The 24,469-nt window shown below is 41.5% G+C and overlaps 2 protein-coding genes across 4 annotated transcripts in view; one reads left to right on the top strand and one right to left on the bottom strand.

The window, feature by feature from the left end:
• LOC138192486 (zinc finger CCHC domain-containing protein 24-like) overlaps positions 1 to 18,474 on the top strand; it is a 36,510-nt gene extending 18,036 nt beyond the window's left edge. Inside the window, exons 3-4 of the mRNA XM_069139898.1 lie at positions 11,150 to 11,314; positions 13,637 to 18,474. Of these exons, the coding sequence (XP_068995999.1) occupies positions 11,150 to 11,314; positions 13,637 to 13,750 (279 nt within the window). The 3' untranslated portion in view covers positions 13,751 to 18,474. The remainder of the gene's footprint in view (positions 1 to 11,149; positions 11,315 to 13,636) is intronic.
• Positions 18,475 to 19,373: 899 nt separating this feature from the next.
• ppifa (peptidylprolyl isomerase Fa) lies at positions 19,374 to 21,733 on the bottom strand. Of its 3 annotated transcripts, XM_069139900.1 has the most exons (6): positions 21,495 to 21,732; positions 21,307 to 21,337; positions 21,097 to 21,185; positions 20,908 to 21,004; positions 19,969 to 20,044; positions 19,374 to 19,878 (listed from the first exon to the last, which is right to left on the bottom strand). In XM_069139900.1, the coding sequence occupies exons 1-6, from the start codon at positions 21,639 to 21,641 to the stop codon at positions 19,743 to 19,745; spliced, it is 576 nt and encodes a 191-aa protein (XP_068996001.1). In that variant the 5' UTR covers positions 21,642 to 21,732; the 3' UTR covers positions 19,374 to 19,742. The 3 variants fall into 3 exon arrangements, with proteins under 3 accessions (XP_068996001.1, XP_068996003.1, XP_068996002.1); XM_069139902.1 differs by lacking the exon at positions 21,495 to 21,732 and having other exon boundaries at positions 21,097 to 21,210; positions 21,307 to 21,397; XM_069139901.1 differs by lacking the exons at positions 21,097 to 21,185; positions 21,307 to 21,337 and having other exon boundaries at positions 21,495 to 21,733.
• Positions 21,734 to 24,469: the final 2,736 nt, after the last annotated feature.

The following is a 24,469-nucleotide window of genomic DNA, read 5'->3' as shown; positions in this document are numbered from 1 at the left end:
ATGAACCTGGGGTCTACGCCCTAGAGAGTGGAAGGACTGGAAACAATCCCCAAATGGACAGACCCCAGACCCATATATTCACAAAGCGAATTTGGGTCTGCAATACTAATTCAGCACAAAACAAGATATTTGTTACTTATCACACTGGGCTTTAAGAAACTCTAATTCACTTTTCTTTTTTCACTAGCTTGAGACTCTTTTTTCTTAAGCCAAATAATCGATTGAGCCGCAAAATAATCAACAGATTAATCAATTATAAAAAAATAAAAAAATCCTTGCTTGCAGCACGGCATTCAGTGTGTCAACTTTGAACCGTTTGTCAATAAAGCGGCGTCTTACATTATTTGTGAACCTGTCGTGTCCACCGTAGATAACGCGAAAGTCCATCATTATCTCGAAAAACTATTGAAGTGAATTTTTAAAGATCCGTACAATGCTTAAATGCTCATTTATTATTGTTTATCATTATATCGCATAACTTTTATGGGTGTGTATCATCTGCACCCTTTTCTTTTTTTTTTTGGATCGGTGTCATACCGCGTCTGCGTTGTTTAAATTGCGCCTGCAGGATAATTGCATTTAAGCATTCGCATGCGTGGTGGTACGAGTCTTGGCACGCATATGCAAACCCAAGTGTGTGTCACTGAGGTTCATGTGCAGTGCGTGACGTGTAATTTTTAATGGTTTATATTTAGAGACAAGTGTACAAGATAAGAACGCTTATCTCGGCAGTCGTGGACGCGGAGCTGTGGGAGCTGTGCGGCGCGGTGCACGCAAAGCATCGAAAGTGTTCGGTTAAGTGCGAGGTTCACTTTTAAATGCGCCGTGAACAACACTTTGGAAGTTTCAGCTCTGCTTAAAATGACCGAAAACACACACGATTACCAGATATATACGGTTACTGAAACACTATTATGAACAGTTCAGGACGTATTTCCGTGCCGTACCGCGGAGGAGAATCAGGCAACGAATGAGGCTTTGATCTTTTTTCTTTCTTTTTTTTTTTTTTTTTTTTTTGATGTTTCACAGAGGAGAACCGGTTCTCAGGTTTAAACCACATCCAGGTTCCTGCCCCCCAAACCCCCCCCCATCCCCCGTAGCATTCAACAGACCGCTAAGGCGAGCACGCTAACTGAAACCACATTAAAGCAATTAGAAGCCTTATCAGAAATAACCACGGTTAATGAGCAAACCAAACCAAAAAAAAAAAAAAAAAAAAAAGCTCCAAAAGACTCAAAGCTTAACATTGTGGCCTGAAACCCATCCGCTCTATCTGTAAATCTATCTCTTTCTGAACCTCGGCCAAACTAAATACAAGATCCCGAGATGAGGACGCAAGAGCAGATTCAGATACGCTCGCGGACCCTCTCGCAATACACACCGGTTGCAGGGGCCGGCTTTTTGTTCTTGTGTTGCTCTCTCCCTCTCTCTCCCCCTCTCTCTCTCTCTCTCTTGAGTGATGTCCTGGGGGATGCGGAGAGGCAGAGAAGGCGGGGGGGGGGGGGCCGAGCTCCTCCGCTGCTCCTTTGTTTACACTGATGGTTTCCAGATGCTCCGCGAGTGATCGGAGCGCTGCGGAACGCTGGGGAGCAGCCCAGCGGTGTCGGGCCCGCGCCAGCCAGCCGGGATTAAGGCAGTTCGCTCTATCTGGGAAACTTGGGGGAAAAAAAAAAAACATGGCTTTGCTTCGCGAATAACTCCGCGATCGTTTCCAAAGGCTGAGCGCTGTCGAATCGCGATGGTTGAGTTATCGCTTCGCGATTTGGTGCGACATTTGGTGCGACACGCGCGGCGTACGGTGACCTCCTTCGGTCATTTAAGCGTAATTATTAGTCGCCAAACGCAGACTCGGGATTAATTGCGCCTGACTGTAATTGACGTTGTTGTGCTCGGTAATTTGAGAGCGCGTTTCTTTGAACAAACTCCAGCCGGGTCTTTATTCTGATGCTGATTGCGAAGGGAGATTTTGCACCCTATAATTCCCCCCCCCCCCCCCCCCCCGCCCCCCCAAACTTGTTTTTCTGTGGCAGCCTGCTGTTTATTGTCTGTCTCTTCGTGCACGCCCCTGTTTGGGGGAGATTATTTTTTTTTTCGTAAACAGAGGCGCTGTTGTGCTCTGGAGAGGGCAAATTTATCACTTAAACAGCACACCTGTTCCTCTCGTCACTTTTCAGCCTCGGCCGCTTTTCCTTACAGGCGTTATAAAGAGACAGCTGCACCAGCAAAGGAGCCTTCCAGAGAGAGAGAGAGAGAGAGAGAGGTGAGAAAGATTGCAGGGGGGGAAAAAAAAAGAGAGAGATGCATAGAAAACAGTGGCTGTATTTAGAGCCTGCAGTGCATGGTGGGATTGATAAATAGTCCCCATAATGCACCTGGCTGAGGTTTTGGCACCAAGTTGGGGCTGTTTAGTCCAGCAGCGGAAACAGCCAATAAAAAAAAAAATAAAAAAAATGCTTGTTCTGTGTGCAGTGGGACACAGCTGAGGTGGTGACAGTCTCATTCTTGTGAGAGACTCGAAGCAGTGGCCATCTGCACGCCCTCACTTGGCCCTCGGGTCCTGACTGACAGGCCGACGACCAGCGTCCTCAGATCTTTAGTCTGCCGTTGCTGTGATGTCAGACAACGCAGGCAGTGATGGTTAAAGTGGGTACAATGGTTTAACTAAGAAACGGACAAAGCAGAGGAGTCATCCTGAATGATAAAGGTCAGAGAGTGCTCTTCCGCCTTTTTTTTTTTATTTTAATTTTTTTTTTTTAGGTGTCACGAGGAAAGAGATACCACATAAGATAATGCAGCATGTGAAAGTACGTGCATTTAAAAATAAAAATCCTTTTCGTTTTTCACATCTGAATTGCCTTGATGCGGTCAACCCAAACCAATCTGTGCACCAAGAATTGTTTTCAAAGAATTATTTTCCCCAAATGACCTGACAAATGTCTCCGTTCCTTCTGGTGTGGTCTGACTAACAACATCAGGCTCTTCCTTTTACAGTGTGTTTCTCTTTTGTGAATTGGAAGCATATGTTATGACTCAGAGACCTGTCTGGGTCTCAGTGATCATAAAATTTCATTTTTGTTGATAATAGCTTAAAATCCGACAAAGGAATTGCACATTATTATAAACTCTATTGCAAGGAGGAGCTTTGGCTTTGTAAAGTTAAGAAACTTTGTTTAAAGGGGAAAAATGTAAGATGTTTTTAGCTTAAAACATAAAAAAAAAAAATTAAAATAAAATCATAAACAGAATGTAAGGAAATAGCAGTGCCGACATCATGTTAAAGACATCTACTGAAGTTGGCAAGCCAACTAGATAGCCCCGGTACGTCCTGTCTTGTAATACCACTTTGTACCACAAGATGGGATAATGAGTCACTGCAGCGTCCAGTCTGCCCTCGGCCAACACCAGAGGAAGGAAAAAGTAAGTGTGCTCCAACCTCTTGTTAAAATCAAAAGAACAATTAACACAACAATGGCTAAAAACTCTTGGCTAATCAGAAGGAAAACAAGAGCTAACATTTGCATTACTTTCCACCTTTGGAGACAGCTCTTGAAGAGTAAAGGAACGCAGTTTAACGCTAAACTCGCACTACTCCGCTCCTCCTCCTCCTCCTCCTCCTCCCTTCACTGGTTACCAGTAGCCGCCCGCATCCGTTTCAAAACATTGGTACTTGCGTACCGCGCTGCGAACAGATCGGGTCCGGTGTACATCCGGGACATGGTCCAACCTTACGCCCCAGCCCGCTCCCGCCGCTCTGCTTCCACCAATCGGCTGGTCGCTCCCTCGCTGAGCTAAACACTCAACAAAATCACGACTGGTCGCTGTCCCGGCTCCTAAATGGAGGAATGAGCTCCCCACCGACGTCGGGACAGCGGAAACTCTGCACATCTTCCGCCGCAAACTAAAAACACACCTCTTCCGACTTTACTTTGAACAGGAGAACTTTAGTAGCGCTTAAAATGGCACTTACTGATGGCACTTTGTAGTTTGGCTTTCTTGAAGAAATTGTATTTTCCTGATTCCTGTTGTTCTGGGTTTTGTACCCTCATGGTTGAAATGCACTTATTGTAAGTCGCTTTGGATAAAAGCGTCAGCTAAATGTAATGTAATGTAATGTAATGTAAACTCACTACATTTTTGGTGAGTAAACAGTTGTTAGAGCTAACGGTGGCTATGTAATGACAACTTTATAAAACCAGCTAATATTATAACATCGTTGATGTACTGACCATCGGGCATACTGGGACAAATCACGGTGGACCATTGCGCCATTGCACCGAAACGCTGACCCCTAGTGTACAAAGTGGTATTCATTATGGGGTTTACGTTTTTACAAATTGTACCTTTATAGTTTTGGTTCGAAAAGCGTTACAAAGAAAGAATATAGTTGATTCCTTTATGTTTTTTCTGACACAAACAAACCTTCATTTCTCTGTTGAAATGGTGTGGTGTATTTGAAGAAATTTCAAACATTCAGAGAATCTGCATTATTCATGAGTAGCTGCGCTGTATTTGCCAACAGACCCTACACCACAATAGTAATTATATACAATTGCTACCAAGCATTTTCCAAAACCTCAAAGTTGTTTTACCCACCGAATCCCTTGTTTTCTCATCGAAGAGGAGCAACCGCTAAAAGGCATGCAGCTTTACTTCACAGCCCAAGCTTTACTATCAGCGCTGTACCCGCATATTTGTTGTCTGCGGGTGACTGTGAACGATATATGCAGTCAAAATCAACTTTAGGTAGATGTGCCCTCTAATATGTCCAGAAAGCATGAAATCCCTTTTCCACAACCTTGAAAGGAGCGGTTACTACAATGATTCCTCTTAGGGTTTGGCTTGGACGAGATACCTAATATTAAACCAAGGCTAACCTATCCTGTTGCTGGAGACGGCGGATTACGGGTTTTGTTTTTGGGCGAGCGTCTGAGCATGTACAGTCTGGTGTCTCTCTACTGGTCAGATCAACACAAAGGCAAGATCACCTTTAGGTCTCAGACAGTGGTTTGGACCACATTTTTTTTCCAGCGGTCAGTAATAGACATCTTTGTACGATTTACACTGGAGCAGAGTTTCAATACGGTTTTGTGGCAAACATGATATTCAAACTGCAATGTCAGAGTCGGATGCCTAGGCTACATACCGTTTAATCAATTTCACAGTGTTACCTGAGTTACCCTGAAATTTTAAGACATCCCAGCGGGTGTTGTCTAGACGCGGGTCGCTCACTTAAACATACCTCTTCAAATTCAGTAATCTACCTGCAATTGTGCACATGCTTCAGATTCCTAATATTATTCGGCTTGTGCAACATGTGTCTTTTAATTCCACCCCGCCAGTGAATCGTCTGTGCATTCCTCCACATGATAATGAGTCCAATCCACTGTAGTTGTGGCCAGAGCTCCAGCGGTTTGTTAACACTGTTTTATTCCCCGGCTCTCTCTCTCTCTCTCTCTCTCTCTCTCTCTCTCTCTCTCTCTCTCTCTATGTCACTGAAATGTATGGCCTAATTGAAAGCAGAGCAGCAATTTTACGACGGCTCTCAGTGTTCCTCGTGTTCTGCCCCTATGGAGGCCATCTGCTTTGGATTTAGATTTCCTCCTCCTCCTCCTCCTCCTCTCTTTTTTTTCTCAGTTTATCCTTCCGTTCCTCCACCCTCCTGAGAGGGGCTGATTGGAGGGTCTCTCCACAGTTGCCCGAGTCGGGCTCGCGGTATTCGTCCGCTTTCCTTTTCTCTCCCTGTGTGTGTGGATATTAGGAGTCTTGATTCCAGACCAGCAGGTTTTCAGATCCCCTTTGTTGCAGAATCCTCGAGGAGCAGGAGGCCGTTTTAAATATTCAACGCTGATGTTAATTCCATCTCGGTCTTGATGAGCTTTCGCATTCATCTCGTCCTCTTGTGTCTAATTTTTGTCTCCCTTTCTTGTTTTATTATCTCTTGCGCTGCTCTGTTTATTCTATTTCACGCAGTTTGTGAGCTCATTAATCCTGCGATATGAGCCAAAGAGTGATCTGTGTTCTTGTTGCAGGGGTGAAACTCTGAGTGGGAGTAGTGCAGGAAACTGTGCTCTGAGACTTTCCAGTTGTGTCTCAAGAGTGTATGAAAACCTGTGGCTGAGGAATTTCTTGAGTGTGTGTGTGTGTGTGTGTGTGTGTGTGCGTGTGTGTGTGTGTGTGTGTGTGTGTGCGTGCGTGCGCGCATTTGTGTCTGGGTGCTAAAGGGGACAAGAGCAGATAGAGGCATTATGTCAGTGTTTGCTTGTGCCTGTGTGTGGCCATGTTTTGTGTCGACACTGCATCAGTGAATGTGTGTATCACGTGTGTGTATATGCTTCATTTGACAGATCACTGACCCGTAGTGTGTGTGCATGTGCGTGTGTGATATGATGAGTCCCTGCTGTGATCCGGACCAGAGGAGGAAGTGGTGTGGTTATGGAGCTGCACTGTCTTCTCTAGGGGCACTGTCCTCTACACACAAACTGACCCTTATCTCAACACGCAGGGCTCTAGCCTTGGGGACTTAAACAAACACTGACCAAACCGGCACTGTCAAAGTAATATGAGGAACAACACTTGTCGCTTCCTGGCACGAACACCATCAACTAATTCTCCTGTTTCAAAGCTTTGCTTCCACCCAAAATGCTTGAAATCACTCTGATATGTCCATTTAGCTTTTACCTTGGCACGAGCTCGAAGGGCTTTATTTGTGGAGAGCAAAGATAAAACAAAATACATCCTCCCGTGTAAGCCCATCTCCAGTGCTGCGTGGGGTGATGACGCAGTTACTGTAAATTAGTCATTGTACTGTGCGTACTGTGAAGAGTTTGTAAATGCTGCTTAAAAGATTATTTTACTGGAAATGAAGCCTAACTAAAACATTGACTCAGTCATTCTAGTGTTTACAGCTGAATGTTTTCATCTATAATCCACTGCGCCGATGTAAACGGAAGGACAGGCCTTGTATGTGTGTATGTCTGTGCGAAGGAACCCAAAGCTTTACATTAGCTGCTGGCTCAAGTGTTGTTGCTTTTCTCAGCCTGCCTCTGCTGACAGCGGTGGTACAACACTCCAGATGTTATTGGGATATTGGTTCCCACATGTTTGGGTGTCCGCTGGAATGTCCATCGCCTGTAAAGTTCATGACATCACAACCTAAACTCGCTCTTCATCTGAGACCTCCATGAGAGGCAGCCTGTTGCAATGGCCTGACAACAACTGACCACAATGTGAGAGCAGTACTCAGATTTAGGACTCCAAATGTCCAAGTAAGTTCTGGAGTACCGAGCAGTCGTGCAAATCTAAATTGCACACAGGCGTGATTTGAAAGGCAGAAGTGATATAAGAAATTGGCGTAGTCATTACTTTTTCCATTTGTTTTTTTTTTTGGCATTTTTACCAACTTACTGTTCATATTCATAATGTATCTGCTGCTTTACTTTCTTGTTATTCAAACGCAACAGATTTACAGTACCTACAGTACGCAGATCTCAGACTAATTATTCCATTACTGATTAACTAATGAATCAACGAAATATTTTATCCATAAAATGTGAAAATGAAAAATGCACATTGTAATTTCTAATTACTATCATAGAAGACAAAAAAAAAAGAAGCTTCAAAGCCTCATTGGGGAGACGCCCTCACAGAAAAAAAAACACGAGTTTCCCATGTTTTCCACATGGGACACGTTTACTACATGATGTAACATGATAACAGGGAAAATATGTGGAACGGTTTTTACATGGGTTTCTACATGGCCTTCGCACATAAACCATGAAAATCTTTCAAAACCAAGTTTCCCATTGTCAAAATACGGGCTTCACATGAGGTTTATTTGTAAGGGCGGAACCAGTGACTATTTGACATTGTTCTTTGAGAAATGACCGCAATAAATGAAACAATGATCATTAAAATAGTTACTGATTAATTTTTAGATAACAGTTAAAACCCTCAGTTGTAAATGTATATACTCTGGGCAATCAAAAACCTTTCAGACTGATTGCAGCGAACTGATTGCAGCACCGTTGCGTGCACCGAGCAGGGGGAACTTTTGACCTCCGGGAGTATTCCAAGTTACGTTGCTTGATCAAAAACAGCACCAGAGTTGGACACCGTTTTGTGAGCAGTGGAGTCTGTACATTTTTCACGTCACCATGGACGTGAGCAGAGAGCGCAAATCCGATTTTGTGTAAAATTCAGGAATTCAGCGACAAAAGACCCTCAAAACGCTTCCGAAAATTTAGGGCAAAATCTGTGAGCCAGGCGAGGTGTTGCGAGTGACAACTCACGAGGGGCAGAATGTCACTGAAGGTGTATCGGGTCATGGGGCAGGACTAAAAGCCGGTGGTTTTCTTTTACTTTCGCAGGGTTGAGCGTCGTGAATTTGTCCCTCGGGGTCAGGCTGTCAACGCCGACTCCAACTGTGATGCTCTGAGGCGCCTGAGGGGATCGACACAAACTGTGGCACGACAGCATTTGGTTGCCCAACGATGACAACACGCTCGCTCATTGAACATTGAAAACACACGTTACTCATCCCCAACGACACAATCGTCTCTACTCGCTGGATTTGGCTCCCTGCGACTTCCATCCGTTCCTCAAAAGCAAGTTCAAGTTGAAGGGTAAAGGGACATCCAGCGCGAATTGCAGATGGTGCTCGACGTGCTCGCTGAATGGGACTTCCAGAGAGCGTTCCAAGCGCAGCAGGAGTTTCTGGAAGCGGTGTGTCGCTGCACAAGGGGACTACTTTGAAGGTCATGGCAGACAGATTTAAATCAGATGCTAACTTTGGTTGTTTCAGTCACAGTCGCTGAAATTTTGTTGTCACGCCTCGCATCTACGCCTTTCTTGAATTTGAAAACTAATTTAACCTTGAAAGTCAGCAACTAATCAATCTGTCAATATTGCATCTGCTTTTTCGTCTGGACTAGACAGATCGGTCACACACACACACACACAATGGAAGCACCTTCACACTGATTGCAAAGGGAGCTTTTGCTAATCTGAAAGATCTCAGCTGCAGACAGAGCACGATGTGCAGCCAAAGGCCAAGGCCAGACCCTGGAAACAGCATGGAGCAGGAGAGGAATGGTCATGAGGAGGTTGAGTGCTGTTTCTATCCTGCTGAGTCCTGGCTGCAGTGTTAGGGGGAGATCTTTTACATTCGAACAAACAGCTGTAAACGGCAATTATCACTGACCATGTTCAAATTTCCAAAATGAATAACGAGGGTTAAGGCTGGACCTTTTGGAAGTACGCCCGGTACTCCGATTATAGTTTATCTTTAAACTCAAAACGGTAAAATTTTCTTTGTTGGATGTAATAGGGGTTTGTATTACTGAAGCAGAAACTTTTGAAAAAGTGTTTTTTTTGGGGTATTTTGGAGTAAGAATGGCAGCCTGTTTATAGTTGGATCATATTGTAACTAGATCATTTGTAGGAAGGCATCCAAATATCATGTTGCCATGGCATTGTCTTCAAGACCGCCCATTGATTGCATCAAGACAACGGTGTCGGTATACTTGGAGTGGCGTGGTGCAGGCCAGCAGAAGTCAGATTTTCCAGCCTGCATGCTGTCACAGTGGGAGATGCAAAGCTGACAGTGGGGTTGAGGTCATGCAGTTGAGGAGCCGGATTGAAGCACAGCCGCTCATACTTAGTGTTGGCTCACTGGTGCTGATGCAAAGTGCTGACGTCTGTTTGGAAAGCGCCATATGCTGCTGATTAAAGTTTTTATTACTCATACGTGGGCTGGGACAAAATAAGGGAAGACCAGGGATACAGATTGTACCCCTCCTCTCACTCTCATCGCGCCGTACCCTCGACATCCATCCCAAAATCTGCAACCAATGTTAAAGTGATTATGAAAACAATCTGCAATCTCGCAGGGCAATCAGGAACGGACTGGACCGGTCGGATTTCACTTTGAAGGCAGGACGTTTCCTAACTTTCTGGAAAGCTGCCGTCAGCTGCATGCTCTGCATTAAGATTACTTCTTTCTGTCATATCAGATTTTCTTTTAAGCAAGGAAGCATTTTCAAAGTTTAAGATAAAATAGCAAAATTCCTCGCTGTTCCATTTACAGCTTTATCCTCCAAATGAAGAATTTTGTTTATCAAAATAACCACTCCCAGACTGATAATGGCTGTCAGTAGGAAAATACAACTTCTGGGCTTATTTTTCTTTCTTTTTTTTTTCAACGACAAAGATTAAATTGATAATGACAAGCTCTGACAAACTTACTAATCAGTGTACATTTGGTTTCTTTTGGCAGGATGGAGGACAGTTTGATTTTGATTTAACCCTTTGATGACATCAGCACCTCGTTTGATTGTCACAGGCTTTTAGGGGGGAAAAAAAATGTGTCTTTTCCCTCAACGCTGTTTTAGTGGCCTAAATAAAGTTGCCAACATGAAGTCATAGGGGCGTCTCCTCGCAACAATATTGCCCTCGGGCTAGGACGTTTTTTTCATGGCTGACTGAATGTTTGTAATCATCTCCCTCACGAGAATCAGAGGAGCAATTTAACTCGGCTGTAATGGAAGTAAATGTCAATTACACTTCCACACATTGTGCCAAAACTGTGCGCAGGAGTTTTCTGTATGATGAAGTTCGGATGTAGTACGACGAGGATGGACACACCCTGCTGTCACCTCACCGTTATTGTCCAGCTGTGAATGCAATAGGTTGTCTTAAAAATGTCCCTCTGCGCTGCGTGATGGCTCCTCCCTGTTTTCTTCTGGCTGCAGCATTAGTGGGTTGTTAGGAGAATCATCTGCAGCTGAGAGAAGTGGTTAAGTCTGCAAAAACCTGTTCTCCCAAACCTCTCCACATGGACGTACTCAATGACAGAGGGAGAAGATAAGGCCGGTGAAACATCAACATTTTTCTCAGACGTATTATTGATTAACAAAGAAAAACTGTACGTGGCTAAAAATTGAATTTATTAGCTTCACATCCAACAAAACTTGAACTTCTAGAGCCTGTGCCTTTTCCGTAAACTTGTGAACTCGGGGTACAACGAACGTTTCAAGTTCCGATGTCGTGAATAACAAAAGAGTGCGGCGTTTATATGGACTCTTCTCGTGAACACGGTAAACACAACCCATTTTGAACTCAGCAATAATTCCCCGTGCCTTATTCTTTACAGGCCAGACCCAAAGGCGAAGGACTGACACCCTACCAGGGGAAGAAGAGATGCTTTGGAGAGTACAAGTGCCCCAAGTGTAAGAGGAAGTGGATGAGTGGCAACTCCTGGGCCAACATGGGACAAGAATGTATCAAATGTCACATCAATGTCTATCCACACAAACAGGTACTTTAACCCACATTATGACAATGACCATCTGAGAATGTACAGTCAAGTAAAACACATTACTCGTACAGCTTAAGTGGAAGATTGGACCATGACAACCAAAGCGATCAGAGTTCAGACTCTGGTTTGTGTGTTGTCCCGACGATATTCCAGATGGCATCATTAAGATGAAATAGGAATCATATCACTAAACAATTGTCTTGGTCATAAACCAGTACTTAATAAACTAATTACATTTCCTAACTGATAAAATTTGGGGATTATTTACTGAACGTCATCCAATCTTATTACAAACATTTCATTATTAATGGCTCACAGACACAAACTAACTCAGAGGGAATTGAGGTTTACAGTTGGAGAAGTTTCTTTCACATTTAATAAGAAAGCAAAGTCGTATTAACCAAGACTCTGTGGAGTGTTTTTCCAAACAACACTCACACAGAGAATTAACATGCTGGTGAACTGTCTGTTCGGCTTACCCTCAAATGTTCCTCACAGCCTGTTGAGTTCAGAGATGCAGAAGGAATCCACTTTTCTTTTTTTTTTTTTTTTTTCAGCTAGAGATATATTTATCCTCAACACTTCATCTTTTAATATTTATGCGTTTCCACATTCTTCCAATTCCGCTTCCTGAAATAAAATTAGGATTACTGCTTAAGGCCCTGCTCGTTCTCCGAATACCACGGCTGACCAGGCTCCTCTCTGTTAACACTTACTGTACATGAAATGAAGCAGGAAAGGGGCATTGCATGACAAATTTATCCTAAATGTCTGGCAGGGAGTCACAACATCTGAGACTATTAACTCTACTGCATATCTACATAGCGTAAATGGAAGACTGCATTCACGTTGCCAGCACTAAAGTATTTCTCAGTCATACCCATTTTGTTCCACTGGATTCACTGGTGAGAAAACCTCCCTCCTCTCTGCATCGGTCTTGTGGCAAAGCTGCACACAGGCAAGCAAATTCCCTGCATTTGCAATGTCACCCACTTAACATATTTCCCCTCCTGTCAGCGTTTGAAATGGACCACTAACCTCTGTGTCCTCGAGTATCAAAGAGCTCTGCACAGCTCCTTCCCCTTGCTGTGGATTCCCAAAAATGAAATGAATATGTATTTTCCAGTCCCGTTCACATGTATTAAATATTTGTTCCGCTTTGATGGGAAATATTTATGAATCCTCACGCTGTAGCCGATTCAATTTTGTGAGCCGAAAGAGATTTGGCTGATCAATGCAAAGATGCTTGTTCATTATATTTCACAGAGACTGCCTGGCAATTAGAAAATCCATGTGCTTTCCTTTATTTCTGGATTTGCCTGGTCTGCGTTCGCCCTCCTCCGCTCTCTGTACGGGTATACTGTACATTGTGTCCTTAACTCATATGAAACCAGTTCTACACCCTTAGTCCGGACAAAACTAAAGTTATTTCATTTGAGTCCTACTATTGTGCCAAACGCATAACTAAAGTTGTACAATATTGATCGCAGTTAGAACCTTTTCTTGTCACTACCTCCGAACAAAAGGGGCTCAGACTGCAGCTTCACCTACAGAATCTAGACTACCTCGAGCTTCTTGAGTTTCTTGCTCAAGGACAGCCCAGCGGGGAAGATGCCTGCAGCCCAGGGGCGTGAACCCGGCTCCCTCTAACCACTGAGGGGACCCCATAAAATATACATCAGATTTTCCAGCTTCCCTCAAGGACCTAATCTCTTTGACGCAGCAATAGTAAAGTCTCAATACTTGCTGGCAGACTCATTAGTGGACGACTGAAATATCTCCTTGTAGTGACCCATGGTAACCTGGTTTCCTTTTAGTTAGACCGCTTGGAATAAATTATGGTTTTGTAAAAAAGGTCTAACAAGCAAAGAACAATAGATGAGAAGTAAAATTTTCCAGATGGACTGTTAAAATAACCTCCAAACGTGCTGGCGCAGAAAGATTCCCTTTGTCCTCAATAACAAATCCAAGAAAGCTAATGCCGAAGCTGATATTTCCATACAGGTCATCATGACCGAATGCATGTTGGATCTTTTTCTTTAATACCAAGTTGTTAAAAAGCACTGCAAGTTTCCACAGCTGATGGTGCATTGCCATATCTCTGCAACTAATTGTGTTTAGTACACGTCTGGCCTGAAGAATATAAGTAGTGTTGGAAGCCAAAGTAGTTAGGCGTATAGCTGAGCTGAATCCGTTGCCAAAATAACTGCTTGCAAACATAGGAGTTGTTTTTTTTTTTTTTTTTGCTGTGTGTTTGCTGCTTGGTTTACTTTCTTAAGTATTTAATGTGACTCATTCTTGGCCCTCTGCTTGTATCCTCAGCGGCCTTTAGAGAAGCCGGACGGCCTGGATGTGTCTGACCAGAGCAAGGAGCACCCACAACACCTGTGCGAGAAATGTAAAGTCCTTGGCTACTACTGCCGCCGTGTGCAATAATCATCTTTATTCAGAGGCAGAGAGCAACCTCTGTGTCCCCAAGCCAAGCCCTATCACTCGTCCACCATCGAGGCTTTTAACGTCCTCCGTGACCAGGTTTCCCACAACTTCGCCTTGCACATAACACGGCGTCCTTTCCTCCTCACGTCTTCTCCTCTTGCGTCTCAGAAGCCTCCACTATAGACGGTAGCTCTAATCCTTTTTCTCTGTCGCCTTCCTTTTGTCCAACAGAAATCAAACCTTCTGATCACCCGCGGGGGCACAGATTTTAGTTGTTGTATTTTATTTTTCAACGACATCATGGAAGATTACATCCAGGAACGAGAGGGTCACCTCTATCTCTCGAAGTGTTCTTCAGTAAAAGAAAACAATTGCCGAAATCGGTGACTTTTTTTTTTTTTTTTTTTTTCATGCTGCGCGTGTCAGAAACCAAACAATCCAATTAGTCCAACTCAGTGTTTAACAAGAAAATTCATGTGCCACTGACAATATTGGGTTCAATGGATACCTCACCTCGGGGGTTTTGTTGGCTTTGTGTTTACAGAGATCTGCTTTCCATTTTTCTGCCCAGTGAAGGGTGTCGTGATGAACGTTTAACCGGGGCCTCTCACGATGGTTGTAACATACACGAGGCCTTTGACGTCGTGCCGTGTTAGGGTCAACAGCACATCTTATTAACTGTGAATTAACTGAGGGATAATGTGCCATACATCCCTAGCTTACGTTTGGCCTATTTATTTTCTTGTTGTCTAGTGTGCAATTTGAATTTTAACTGGGACATAAAGAAATATTTTTTTTTTGTATGTTTGTATATCACATTGTGTAACTGCTTCCACGTGTCTTTAGAAACTACTGTAGGTTCAGTTGCGTAGTCGTTCCTCAGCTAGAGCTATGCATTGCTAACATAAGGTTTCATTCACCCTCCCTGGAGTATTTTTGTTGCCCCGCAAATTCCTAATAATCCACAGTGTTGGATATAGAGGCTTGTTGGGTAAATTGGGTTTCTTTCATTTCAAATTAAACGAAGGGTCAACCGAGAAGAAGCTGCAGGAAATACCGTTGGCGATGGTAATAGTAAATAATAATTTTGCTGTCCGTGTATTTTCTTTTTCAATAGGAGAAAAAGTGAACTGCATGGAACAGTCTGATTTGTGTTATCAAACCTAATTTTAGAGGTTGAATCGTTCGTGTGAAGCCGGATTAGTTTTTAACCATAAATTTGTAAAATGCGATGTTTTGTTGAAAGACATTCTGAAAGACGTTAATTTTAATACCAGATGATGCCGGGCAGCCTGAGACGAGTCAAGAGACGCAAGATGGAAACTTGCACCCTTCAAAAAAAAAAAAAAAAAAACTATGTCCAACAGCTAATTGCAGCGTAAAGAGTGTCTAGAGGGAGGTGAAGCTTTGGAGAACTGCAATGAATTTCTGGTAGGTTGAGAGAAAGTTGTAATACAGAAGAGCTGATTGGTGATGCGGTAATGCTCAAGATTCATGGATATATTGAAAGTGATGATGAATTAATTTTACACTTGCATTCTTTTTTTTTTTTTTTAAACGGGGCCTAGTGTTGTAAACCTTGTCTTTAAAGGAAGAGGAGTACCCATCGTGTTTAAATATTTCACCGTGCAGATCTAAAGCACTACAGAGGAAAGAGTTGACATTAACAAACCTGTCTTTCAAGGATCCTTATTATAGGAATTGTGAACTATTTTGTATTTACTGTATTTCTGGCCTTACAAAAGCTGGTCGACTATATTTTATACTGTAACATAGTGTATGTGCCTTATACAGATTTCAATTATCAAGAATAACAGGCCATTTGAAATTTCGAAAAGATGTGGGGATAGGTCTCTTAGGCGGAGCAGTTTATGTGCATGTGTGGTGCATAGTAAGTGTGACATAGGTTCAAGATGCGACAAAAGGACAAGAAAACGATAAAGCCCCTGTATTGGCGGTTGAACTGGTATGCTGGGTGTTTGCTTCAACACAGATTGCTGAGCTGGAGGCACGGGCTGAACCAGCATTTTCAGCTGGCAATAACAATCCTACTGTGGTCTGTTGTCATGGGAGATCAACAAAGATGTTATTTCTTAGTCAATGCTCACAACAGGACGGAGTCGCACATGAAACTGTGGACCTCACTCATTGTTGTTGTTTTTTTGTCATATATTATCTGTTGTAGTCCATGTTTATCCAAGGAACCGTAGGGTCTCGTCGAACAATAAACATGGTGCCTTGCTTTAGTGGGAGAGGATGATAATGGTACATTACAGTGTGGGGAAATTTGACTCAAAAACATCTCTAAAGATCAAAAGGGCACTGCAGTGATTTTAGTACTGCAGTTCCAGAAAGATTTGAGGCTTAAGAGAGACACGAAATAATAGTTTGTGTGCAGAAGAGGTTGGGACATCCTCACCTTTAGTCCCTAGTCCGGCTCAAACTACAACAAATCCATTTCCCATGATGCAACTCAATGCCATCTTCTAGTAAACTCCCCTGGCTAGTAAAAGCTGACGTCTTTAAAACTCTAACGCCTCCAGTTTGTAGTGCAGGTTTTTCTTGTTTTCTTTTTTTTGGGGGGGGGTCTCCAAGCCTTTGTTGAAATAACTTGTGACATCATAATGACATAATCAAGGTTATTTTCTCAGCCTTGATGAAGCTCCTCCAAACTTTCTGAATATATTATGCAACTGTTTCCACAGTCTGACTTGTACGGATAAACTAAACTTTATGAGTAAATTTAATTCAGTGCCCCTTTAAAGAAAGGAAGTTGTTCATCTATATTAACTGTTGGGAACAACATTTTTAAAAAAAAAATTTTTTTTACTGTTAACGTCTCGCTTTCACTCCGTGTTGATGACACGAAGCTTACAGGTCTCTCGGAAACCCATTGTCAACATCATAGCACGTGGCTGTAGTGAATAGATACCAATGATGCCTTATCAACTAACCTCGTAAACAAGCAACAAGTAGGTTTTGAGAAATCCTGTCAGAGAGTTCGATTCCGCCCAGAGACATGTTATGAAGACGCCATTTTAAATGGCAAACCAAGAGCCAATGAAAGCAGCTGATACATTTGAAAAAAAAAGAAGAAAAAAAAAAAGGAATCTCTGCTTTCAGACAAAGTGTCTTGAATTACATATACTTGACTTTTCTAGTACCTGTTCAGTTAAAAAAAAAAAATTATTTTCTATGAATGAGATGTGTATTTTGGAACACTTAATAGATGTTGAAATTTATAAAGCAATCTGCAAAAACTCAAGAGTTATTTCCCTGACAAAGATAGATTTGTTTTATGTATATATTTGATGGCCATCATTTTCAATGATAGTAGCTCTTTTGAAGTGTTAAGCAATATTAAAGCTTTTTTGTGTGAAGAAGGGCCTATTGCTGAGAAATAATCAAAGCTGGGAGTTTTTTTTTTTTCCTTTATGTTTTACAATAATCTGCAGGGTTATCCTGCAGAAATATTTATGGAAGAACTTTTTACAACACTTTTTGTATAGAATATGCAACAAAGTTACACCAAGAAGGAAATATTGATTTCTACATAGAATATTATTAAAAAAAAAAAAGCTGGTACATAATTAATACCCTTTCTCAATTATAAGCCATTGTGTTTTTTGTGTTTTGTTTTATGATGTTATCAGTGTTGAATAACCCACGTTATTCACTTGCTATGTGACTAATTATAAAGCTGCCATTTACATCAATACAGCCACATGTATTCATTTTGTAAACAATATTATGAAGATATATTGTGTTAACATGCAGAAATCTTTTGTTTTATTTCTTAATTAGTGATGGATACTCACCACTGTATAAGCACATTAAGCTGTGAGATGTAGTTTGCTTAAAGCAGCGATGACAAGAAACTATTATAAAAATGTTATTAGTAGTTTAGGGAGTGTATACTTTTGTCAAGAAAAGTGTGTGTGACAAAGAACTATTTTAGAGTTTGCACGTGCATGTGTTTTGGTTTTGAATGGTATTATTTTGTGCAATGTACACTTATTTAAATACTTTACAGTAGTTGGCGACAGTACATATTGTTTTTAACATTATCAGCAACTCCTGATTGTTAGTAGTCCTGAAGTATTTCATTTACCGCAAATGTAGCCTCTCAAGATAATACATATTTACTGAATGTAATGTGTTAACACTTATGTGGTCAAGTTGGAAAGTTTTGTATGTATTCTTTACCGTCTGTATCACTTGAGATGTCTGTAACGCAGTATTGCAATAATGTAATATTTGAATTGGACAGAATCGCAGGCGTGAGGTTGGGAAGACAATGAATCTGGAGAAACGAGGACAGTCATGGGCTTGGAGAGTCGACCACAGGTCTGTTTTTCATGTCCATGAAACGGCATTCCAAAATGTGCCTTATTTGTTAGTTGGGAAAACATTTTAGTGCTTTAGTGCTGTTGAGAGTTTGATGAATAAAAGTCACAATGAGTTCGGACTGCTTGGATTGTGTTGTTATTAACTTGTTTGGGTCGTCTGCTGAATTGATTTCACCAGTAACTGGGAGGTGTTCATTCTGGTGTTTGATTTCAGCCAAAAGAAACACATTGTCTCCCCGAGAGCTGCTGTCAGTCTAATATACAGCATTGAGAGTATATGTTTTCGCCATCACTCTGCAGTGTGTCCTCCGGTGCAAGCTTGACGTCTTGCACAAGACTGAGCGTATAGATTTCAATAAAGAGGTTTTAAATGGATTATTCACAGTGGTTGTGTAACGCAGAAGGAGGAGAAACTTGTAAAATCTTTTTTGACGTCCGTAAAAGTGCTGAAAGATAACAGACACATAAAGCTGCCAGGACTTGATTTCAACACTACGAGTCCGACTGTGGACAGAAAAAACAAAACACACAAATGGACACCAGCTGACACGGCCGCTGTGTGATATATGTAGACATTTACAGAAGAACCAGCTTGTACCAGTTGTAAAGATGTGTATTAAACATTGGCCACAGCAACATTGTCTACCCGAGCCAAGTTTCCAATGCACAATATTGGACATGCATTCCAAATAACTAAAACTAAACCAGAGGGTGGGGACCCAAATTATATCAAGTTTGTTACAACATCTCAAGCTCAAACACAGTGAGAGCTGAAAAGTCTCTATAGCAACAATGTAATCTGAGAATTCAAACAAACGGTGGAAGGTCAGTGCGCATATGGTTTCATTTAGGGGCAAGAGCTGCTTTTTCACGTCGCTTCATTATTTACTTTCATAAAGTATTAGCTCGATAAGCAGCACCACCCAGTCTCTGGCTTTCAGACATGTCGAGGCCCGCTTTCCCTCCGTCTCTCTCTCACTTCTGTGTTTCAAATAAAGAATCACCTGCACTGACTGCGTCCAGTGAGGCAATAGTCCACGTGTTCATCATCCGTCAAGTGAATTCATGCGATTTTTCCGCTCCAGTGTAGGTGGGTGTCACATGATGTCACATCCTGCTCTGATGGACGGGAAGTCAGTGGCGCTCGAGCGCGTCTAAAAAAAATAAAAAATAAAAAAAAAAGCTGCTGCTGCATCATTTCCGGGAAGCTTTAAACCCAGGAAGGCCGGTGGCATGCGAGAGCAAATGTCCTGTAAAAACCAGGGCTGTTGAAATCTGAAAATACTCATTTATTTGGCAGTAAATGGAGAGTATCTGCACAGTTATCTTACATCTTACATTCAGCATAAGTGATTGCTTTGTACACAAAGTAGTTAAAACCAGTTAAAAGAAAGAAGATCTGTAACAAAATAAAAATAAAATGTGTCGGTGCTACTCTCAAGTCTTTCCATTAAAACCATTATGCGCACGCACACACACACACAACATATGAACATTTCACACCTGATTCTGAGCATGAAACGATAACGACCAGAATCTCCTGTGGCAGCTCCTTCTTGAAAGTCTCATGAATATGGGAGGCAACATGAAGTAAATACTGGATACCGAGTCATCCAATAGAAGTCTGTGAATGGGCTTCAGTGTTATTTGATCTCGCCACAGTCAGTGATGACTATTTTCTTGATCACACCGCCATCATGTAACCCAAAGGATTCCATCTGGGTGACCACGTCCATGCCTTCCTTCACCTGCCCGAACACCACGTGTTTATCGTCCAGCCTTGTCAAAAGAAAGGACGGGCGGTAACTGGTTATATTCGGTTGTTGTGGGGCTCGGATGACCGATCAAAAACCTCTGCAAAATATTTACCATTCTGTCTTTGTTGTACAGATGAAGAACTGCGAGCCGTTGGTGTTTGGCCCTGAATTTGCCATCGAAAGTGTTCCTGAAAAGAGATCAACAGGCCAATCGGTTGAATGTGCTGCAGTCAAATTGATCGTCGACATTTTCTTTTTACCACTAATCTAATGAAGTTTATGTCTGACAACAAAGGGCAACAAATGCGTTTTGGAAAAAGGTCTGTTTCTCTTTTCTGAAACTGACACAAGTGGTGATTGTGCAACTCAAGAAAAAGAATAATGTAGCATTTGGATAAAGTTTATTCAAGAGAAGGAGTTATTTTGATTAGTGGAAGTTGACTCCCTAAAAAGTAGGTCATTCACGTGAAGATTGCAAAATCTATATGACCAGTAGTTTTAAAGCTGCATGATATTAGGCACCGCCATCTAGTGGAGAGGCAGCTCTATTAAAATGCAGAGGAAAAACCTGGGAAATCACACTGTTGGGAGGCCAGGAAAGTGAAAAGTATGTCATAATAAATCTATAATATATCTGTAACTGCATATAAGAGCTGCGGTTTATAGTTATTTTCCTAATTAATTAAAGAGTTTGTTATTTTTTTTTAAATCTATTAATCTTCTTGTCAAATCATCTAGTCTTCAAAACATTATAAAATGATGAAAATTATTAAGCTTTTCAATGCTGGAAATAGAGAAAACTTGGCACTGTTGCTCGATAAATAACTTAAATTACTAATATACCATCAGAATAGTTTATTAATTAGCCATTCAGTTAATTGTATGACTGTTTTAGAACACAGATCAGCAGCATGTTTGTTTTTTGTCCCTTGTAGCTTGCCACTTAAAGGACTTTTATTAGCCTTAAACCTGACAATAAGCATAACGGAAGGATAACGGATCATTTGTTTGGTCCTATAATCAGTGACAGGTGTGCTGTGCGAAGGCGTACCTGGACCAGTGTGTTTTAATTTGAAGTTTTCATCTTTAAAGGTTTTCCCATAAATCGATTTTCCTCCGGTGCCGTTGTGGTTGGTGAAATCTCCTCCCTGTGATAGCAGCAAACACAACAATGAACAAGATGACAAACATTCTGCACCTGAACTCGGCACTGCTCCGCGCCCTCATCGGAAACCTTTACCTGACACATGAACTCGGGTATGACCCTGTGGAACACAGATCCCTTGTACCCGAAGCCGTGTTCCCCAGCGCACAGTGCTCTGAAGTTTTCTGTGAAATGGGTTGGATTTTTATTCTTATTAAAACAAAACAAAACAAAACAAAACAAAAAAGTCAGGGACAGAATAAGGCAGTGGTAAACATCTGTATTTCACATACAGAAGAAACACACCTGCGGTCTTTGGCACTACGTCCGCATCCAGCTGCGAAATAAAAAAAAACAAAAACAAAAAAACAAAAACAGATGAATTCCCCGATGCGCTGCACTTATCTGCACACATGTTTGACTTTCTATGAAGACCCGTTGCGGGTGACACCGAGCTGTCTTGGTGGGGCCTTAGCGTGCTAAAGCTTCGCTACCTCGATGACGATCCTTCCGAGCGGCTCACTGTCGGCCTCGATGTCCAGGAACACGACCGTCTTCCCGGCGACCGGACCGGAGGAAAGCAGCCTGGCAGCGGCGATGCCCAGAGGGCTGTATCTCACGCGGTTCTTTACTTGAAACATCGCTGCTCGGCTGACAGGGGTGAGGAGGACACGCGGGCCATGGGTGCCGGTGATGTTTACATGCGACGTCACATGACGGAGCTGCAGCAGTAAAAAAAAATAAATAAATAAATAAATAAATAAATAAATAAAAATTTTTTTTTAAAAAAAACAGCGACACCACGTGGAAGGAAATAAAGAGAGCTCATACAGGGAGCACTTCCTGTGTGTTTCTGATCAAATATATATTCGGTTATCATATGACCTACATTTCACTTGATAACAACATCTTCATGACATCTGAGCGCTGTCAGTCATATTTGACCTGTGATAAACTCTTCACATAATTCTACAAACGTGAAATGAATGAATTAAATTAGGTGGACGGATTATATTGTTGGTTTACTGTTTATTTAGCTGTACTCTAAAATTTCTATTGACATGAAAGGTTATTGAGAGTTTAACTTTACAATTCAGGTCTCTGTCAGCCATGTTTGATGAGAGTTGACACTGAAAAGCAAATTTTGTAAAAAAAAATAAATAAAATAAAAATTTAAAAAAAGTCTCGTCAGCATGACCTCAACTAAAAAAATAAGTCCGCCATTTTGAATTTAGTCGCCTTTTTTTTGGCTATTCGCACGTGTTTTATTTTAACGAACTCATCCTACAGATTTTGAAGCACCGACCTGAAATTTTCTCTGTCCTATCTTAACACCTGGGAGGTGAAAAGTTGATAAAATAATTAGTTTTCATCGATCGGTGTGCCCGTGGCGTGGCGGGCAAAAAGTGACGCCAAAGTCATACTGTAACACATTGTCCAAAAAGTGACTCAAAAATGACTTTTATGTCATTTTTGGCTATAGTATGACTTTTTTATTATAATTTATGATAAAGGGGGAATTTGAACACCATCCCTTCTGACTGAGAGGTAACCGCACTAACCACTACATCACCAATCTTCCCAGTTTATAGTCTGCATTATAAGAAATCTTTGGCTCACAGCGATCCACAAATATTCATTCAAATGCGACCAAAATTGCCACAGACATTCTTTGGATAGTAGATATACGTGTTTTCAAGGGGGTCTGCAGTGATATTAAATATCTTCTTGTAATGTGTAGTGTATGCAAAACTTTTTCAGTTTCTCCAAAAGTTTCAACTTCACTAAAAGTTGAATCATCATCAACAGGCCGAGGTGGAATTTGAACTATTAATAGCAACTTTGGTGAAGTAGAATCTTTTACCTGTTGAGTTAACCAGACTGTCGGTTGAGTCGCTGGAAAGCTCCGAGTGAACTCCGTGAAACACTTTCTCCTCTTTCTCCTGCCGCCACTCATTCTGTGGTGCTGAAGATAGTCCAGCGGTCTACGACGCCGATGCCGAGCTGGAAACGACCTCATGAAGACACGGGCTCGAGGTAGGTGAGTCCTTGTGTTTCGTGGGGGGGGGGGGGGGGTTATTTTTTTTGACCAAGCAGGAACTTTATCAGCATCCTTAGTCTCCGTATTGTAATCTTATGTGATTCAACCATATGTAGCTTCTGCTGTGTTTGTGTGGAAGTTATTTGGATCGATCACATTGACCCACAGAAGTTTTTCTCCAAGCTATGACTCACTAATTCATTTAGAAACAAAGCTGCTGATTATTTGCAACATTAATTGAAAGCATATATTTGTGTTTTAGTATTAATTTCCCATGCAGAGGGCTCCCTGTTGCTTATGTACTTAAGCACACTGAATCCAAATAAGTTTTTTTTAGAATTTCTCGTTTTCCAGCATTTTCACATGTGCATGGAAAGTGCTACTATAGAAAATAGAACCCCTTTATGTTGGCAGACTATTGAAGCACACTTAAGAGGGACTTTCCGGCAGCCAAATTTGGGCAAAGTCAGACATTTGTATATTTCAAGAGCAAGTTTGTACATACTTTTAGTGCAACAACAGCCTTATTTATGAATAAATAATATACACTGTCAATTAAAAATCATGCCTGAAAAGTTTTTTTTTTTTGCCCAGTGTTGTTAAAGTTGCGGGATAGACCTTTGCTCCGAAGACATTTTGACCTGTTACAGTAGGATAAATGCCCATTAAGGATGCCAACATGCGCAGTAAAAGTTCCCTGAAACTAAAGCAGCTAAATGGAATTCAGCACTCGTTCATTTTATTGATTACCCGTGCGCTTTTCTATCTGCTACATGTCAAACGATCTTCTGTGAAAATGGCCTGTTGGTTATTCTGTGCGATTCCAGCTTGTAAAAAGCACTGTTAACATGTCATTTTAAATGACTGTTAATAGCAAAGTCCATTTATATATAGTTTAATATTGCACGTATTGTATGAATAGTGCAGCAGAGATTTGCAGTCCTATTTATTCTTCAGTGTAAAATGTTGGACATGCTGGTTGTAGTTTTATGTCAAAACACACAGAAGCCATTAATTGTGTTTCATCTGAATACATATTTATTAGATAAATATTAGGATGTCACGTCATCTAACTACATACAGATTTGCAAGACTAAAAATCACAATGCTCTTCTGACCAGTTTAGAATATGAAATGATTGTACATAGAATGTACAAAACCAAATAGACAACTGCCACTAGTGCCAATCACTTCCGATTGTACCTTTATAGCATATTTTGCCAAACTGCATAAAAATTATAAATTTGACAAAACTTGTTTTACAAACTGTAAATTTAGGAAACAACCCTTAAGAGCCACTCAAAGCTCCATGTCTCCAAGTCCCAATTATACCTCAAAAGGTTTGAATAATTTTGTAGCACCTTTATAAAGTACACAGGTAATAGCGAAATACACAGAAGTTTAATAGTACACAAAGGAAAAATGTCT

This window comes from Embiotoca jacksoni, unplaced genomic scaffold (genome assembly GCF_022577435.1).
Source record: "Embiotoca jacksoni isolate LCO1_2020_lvr unplaced genomic scaffold, fEmbJac1.0.p SCAF_87, whole genome shotgun sequence".
Taxonomy (NCBI): domain Eukaryota; kingdom Metazoa; phylum Chordata; class Actinopteri; family Embiotocidae; genus Embiotoca; species Embiotoca jacksoni.
Note: the sequence above shows the minus strand (reverse complement) of the source record. Positions and strands in the feature narration are given on the sequence as shown.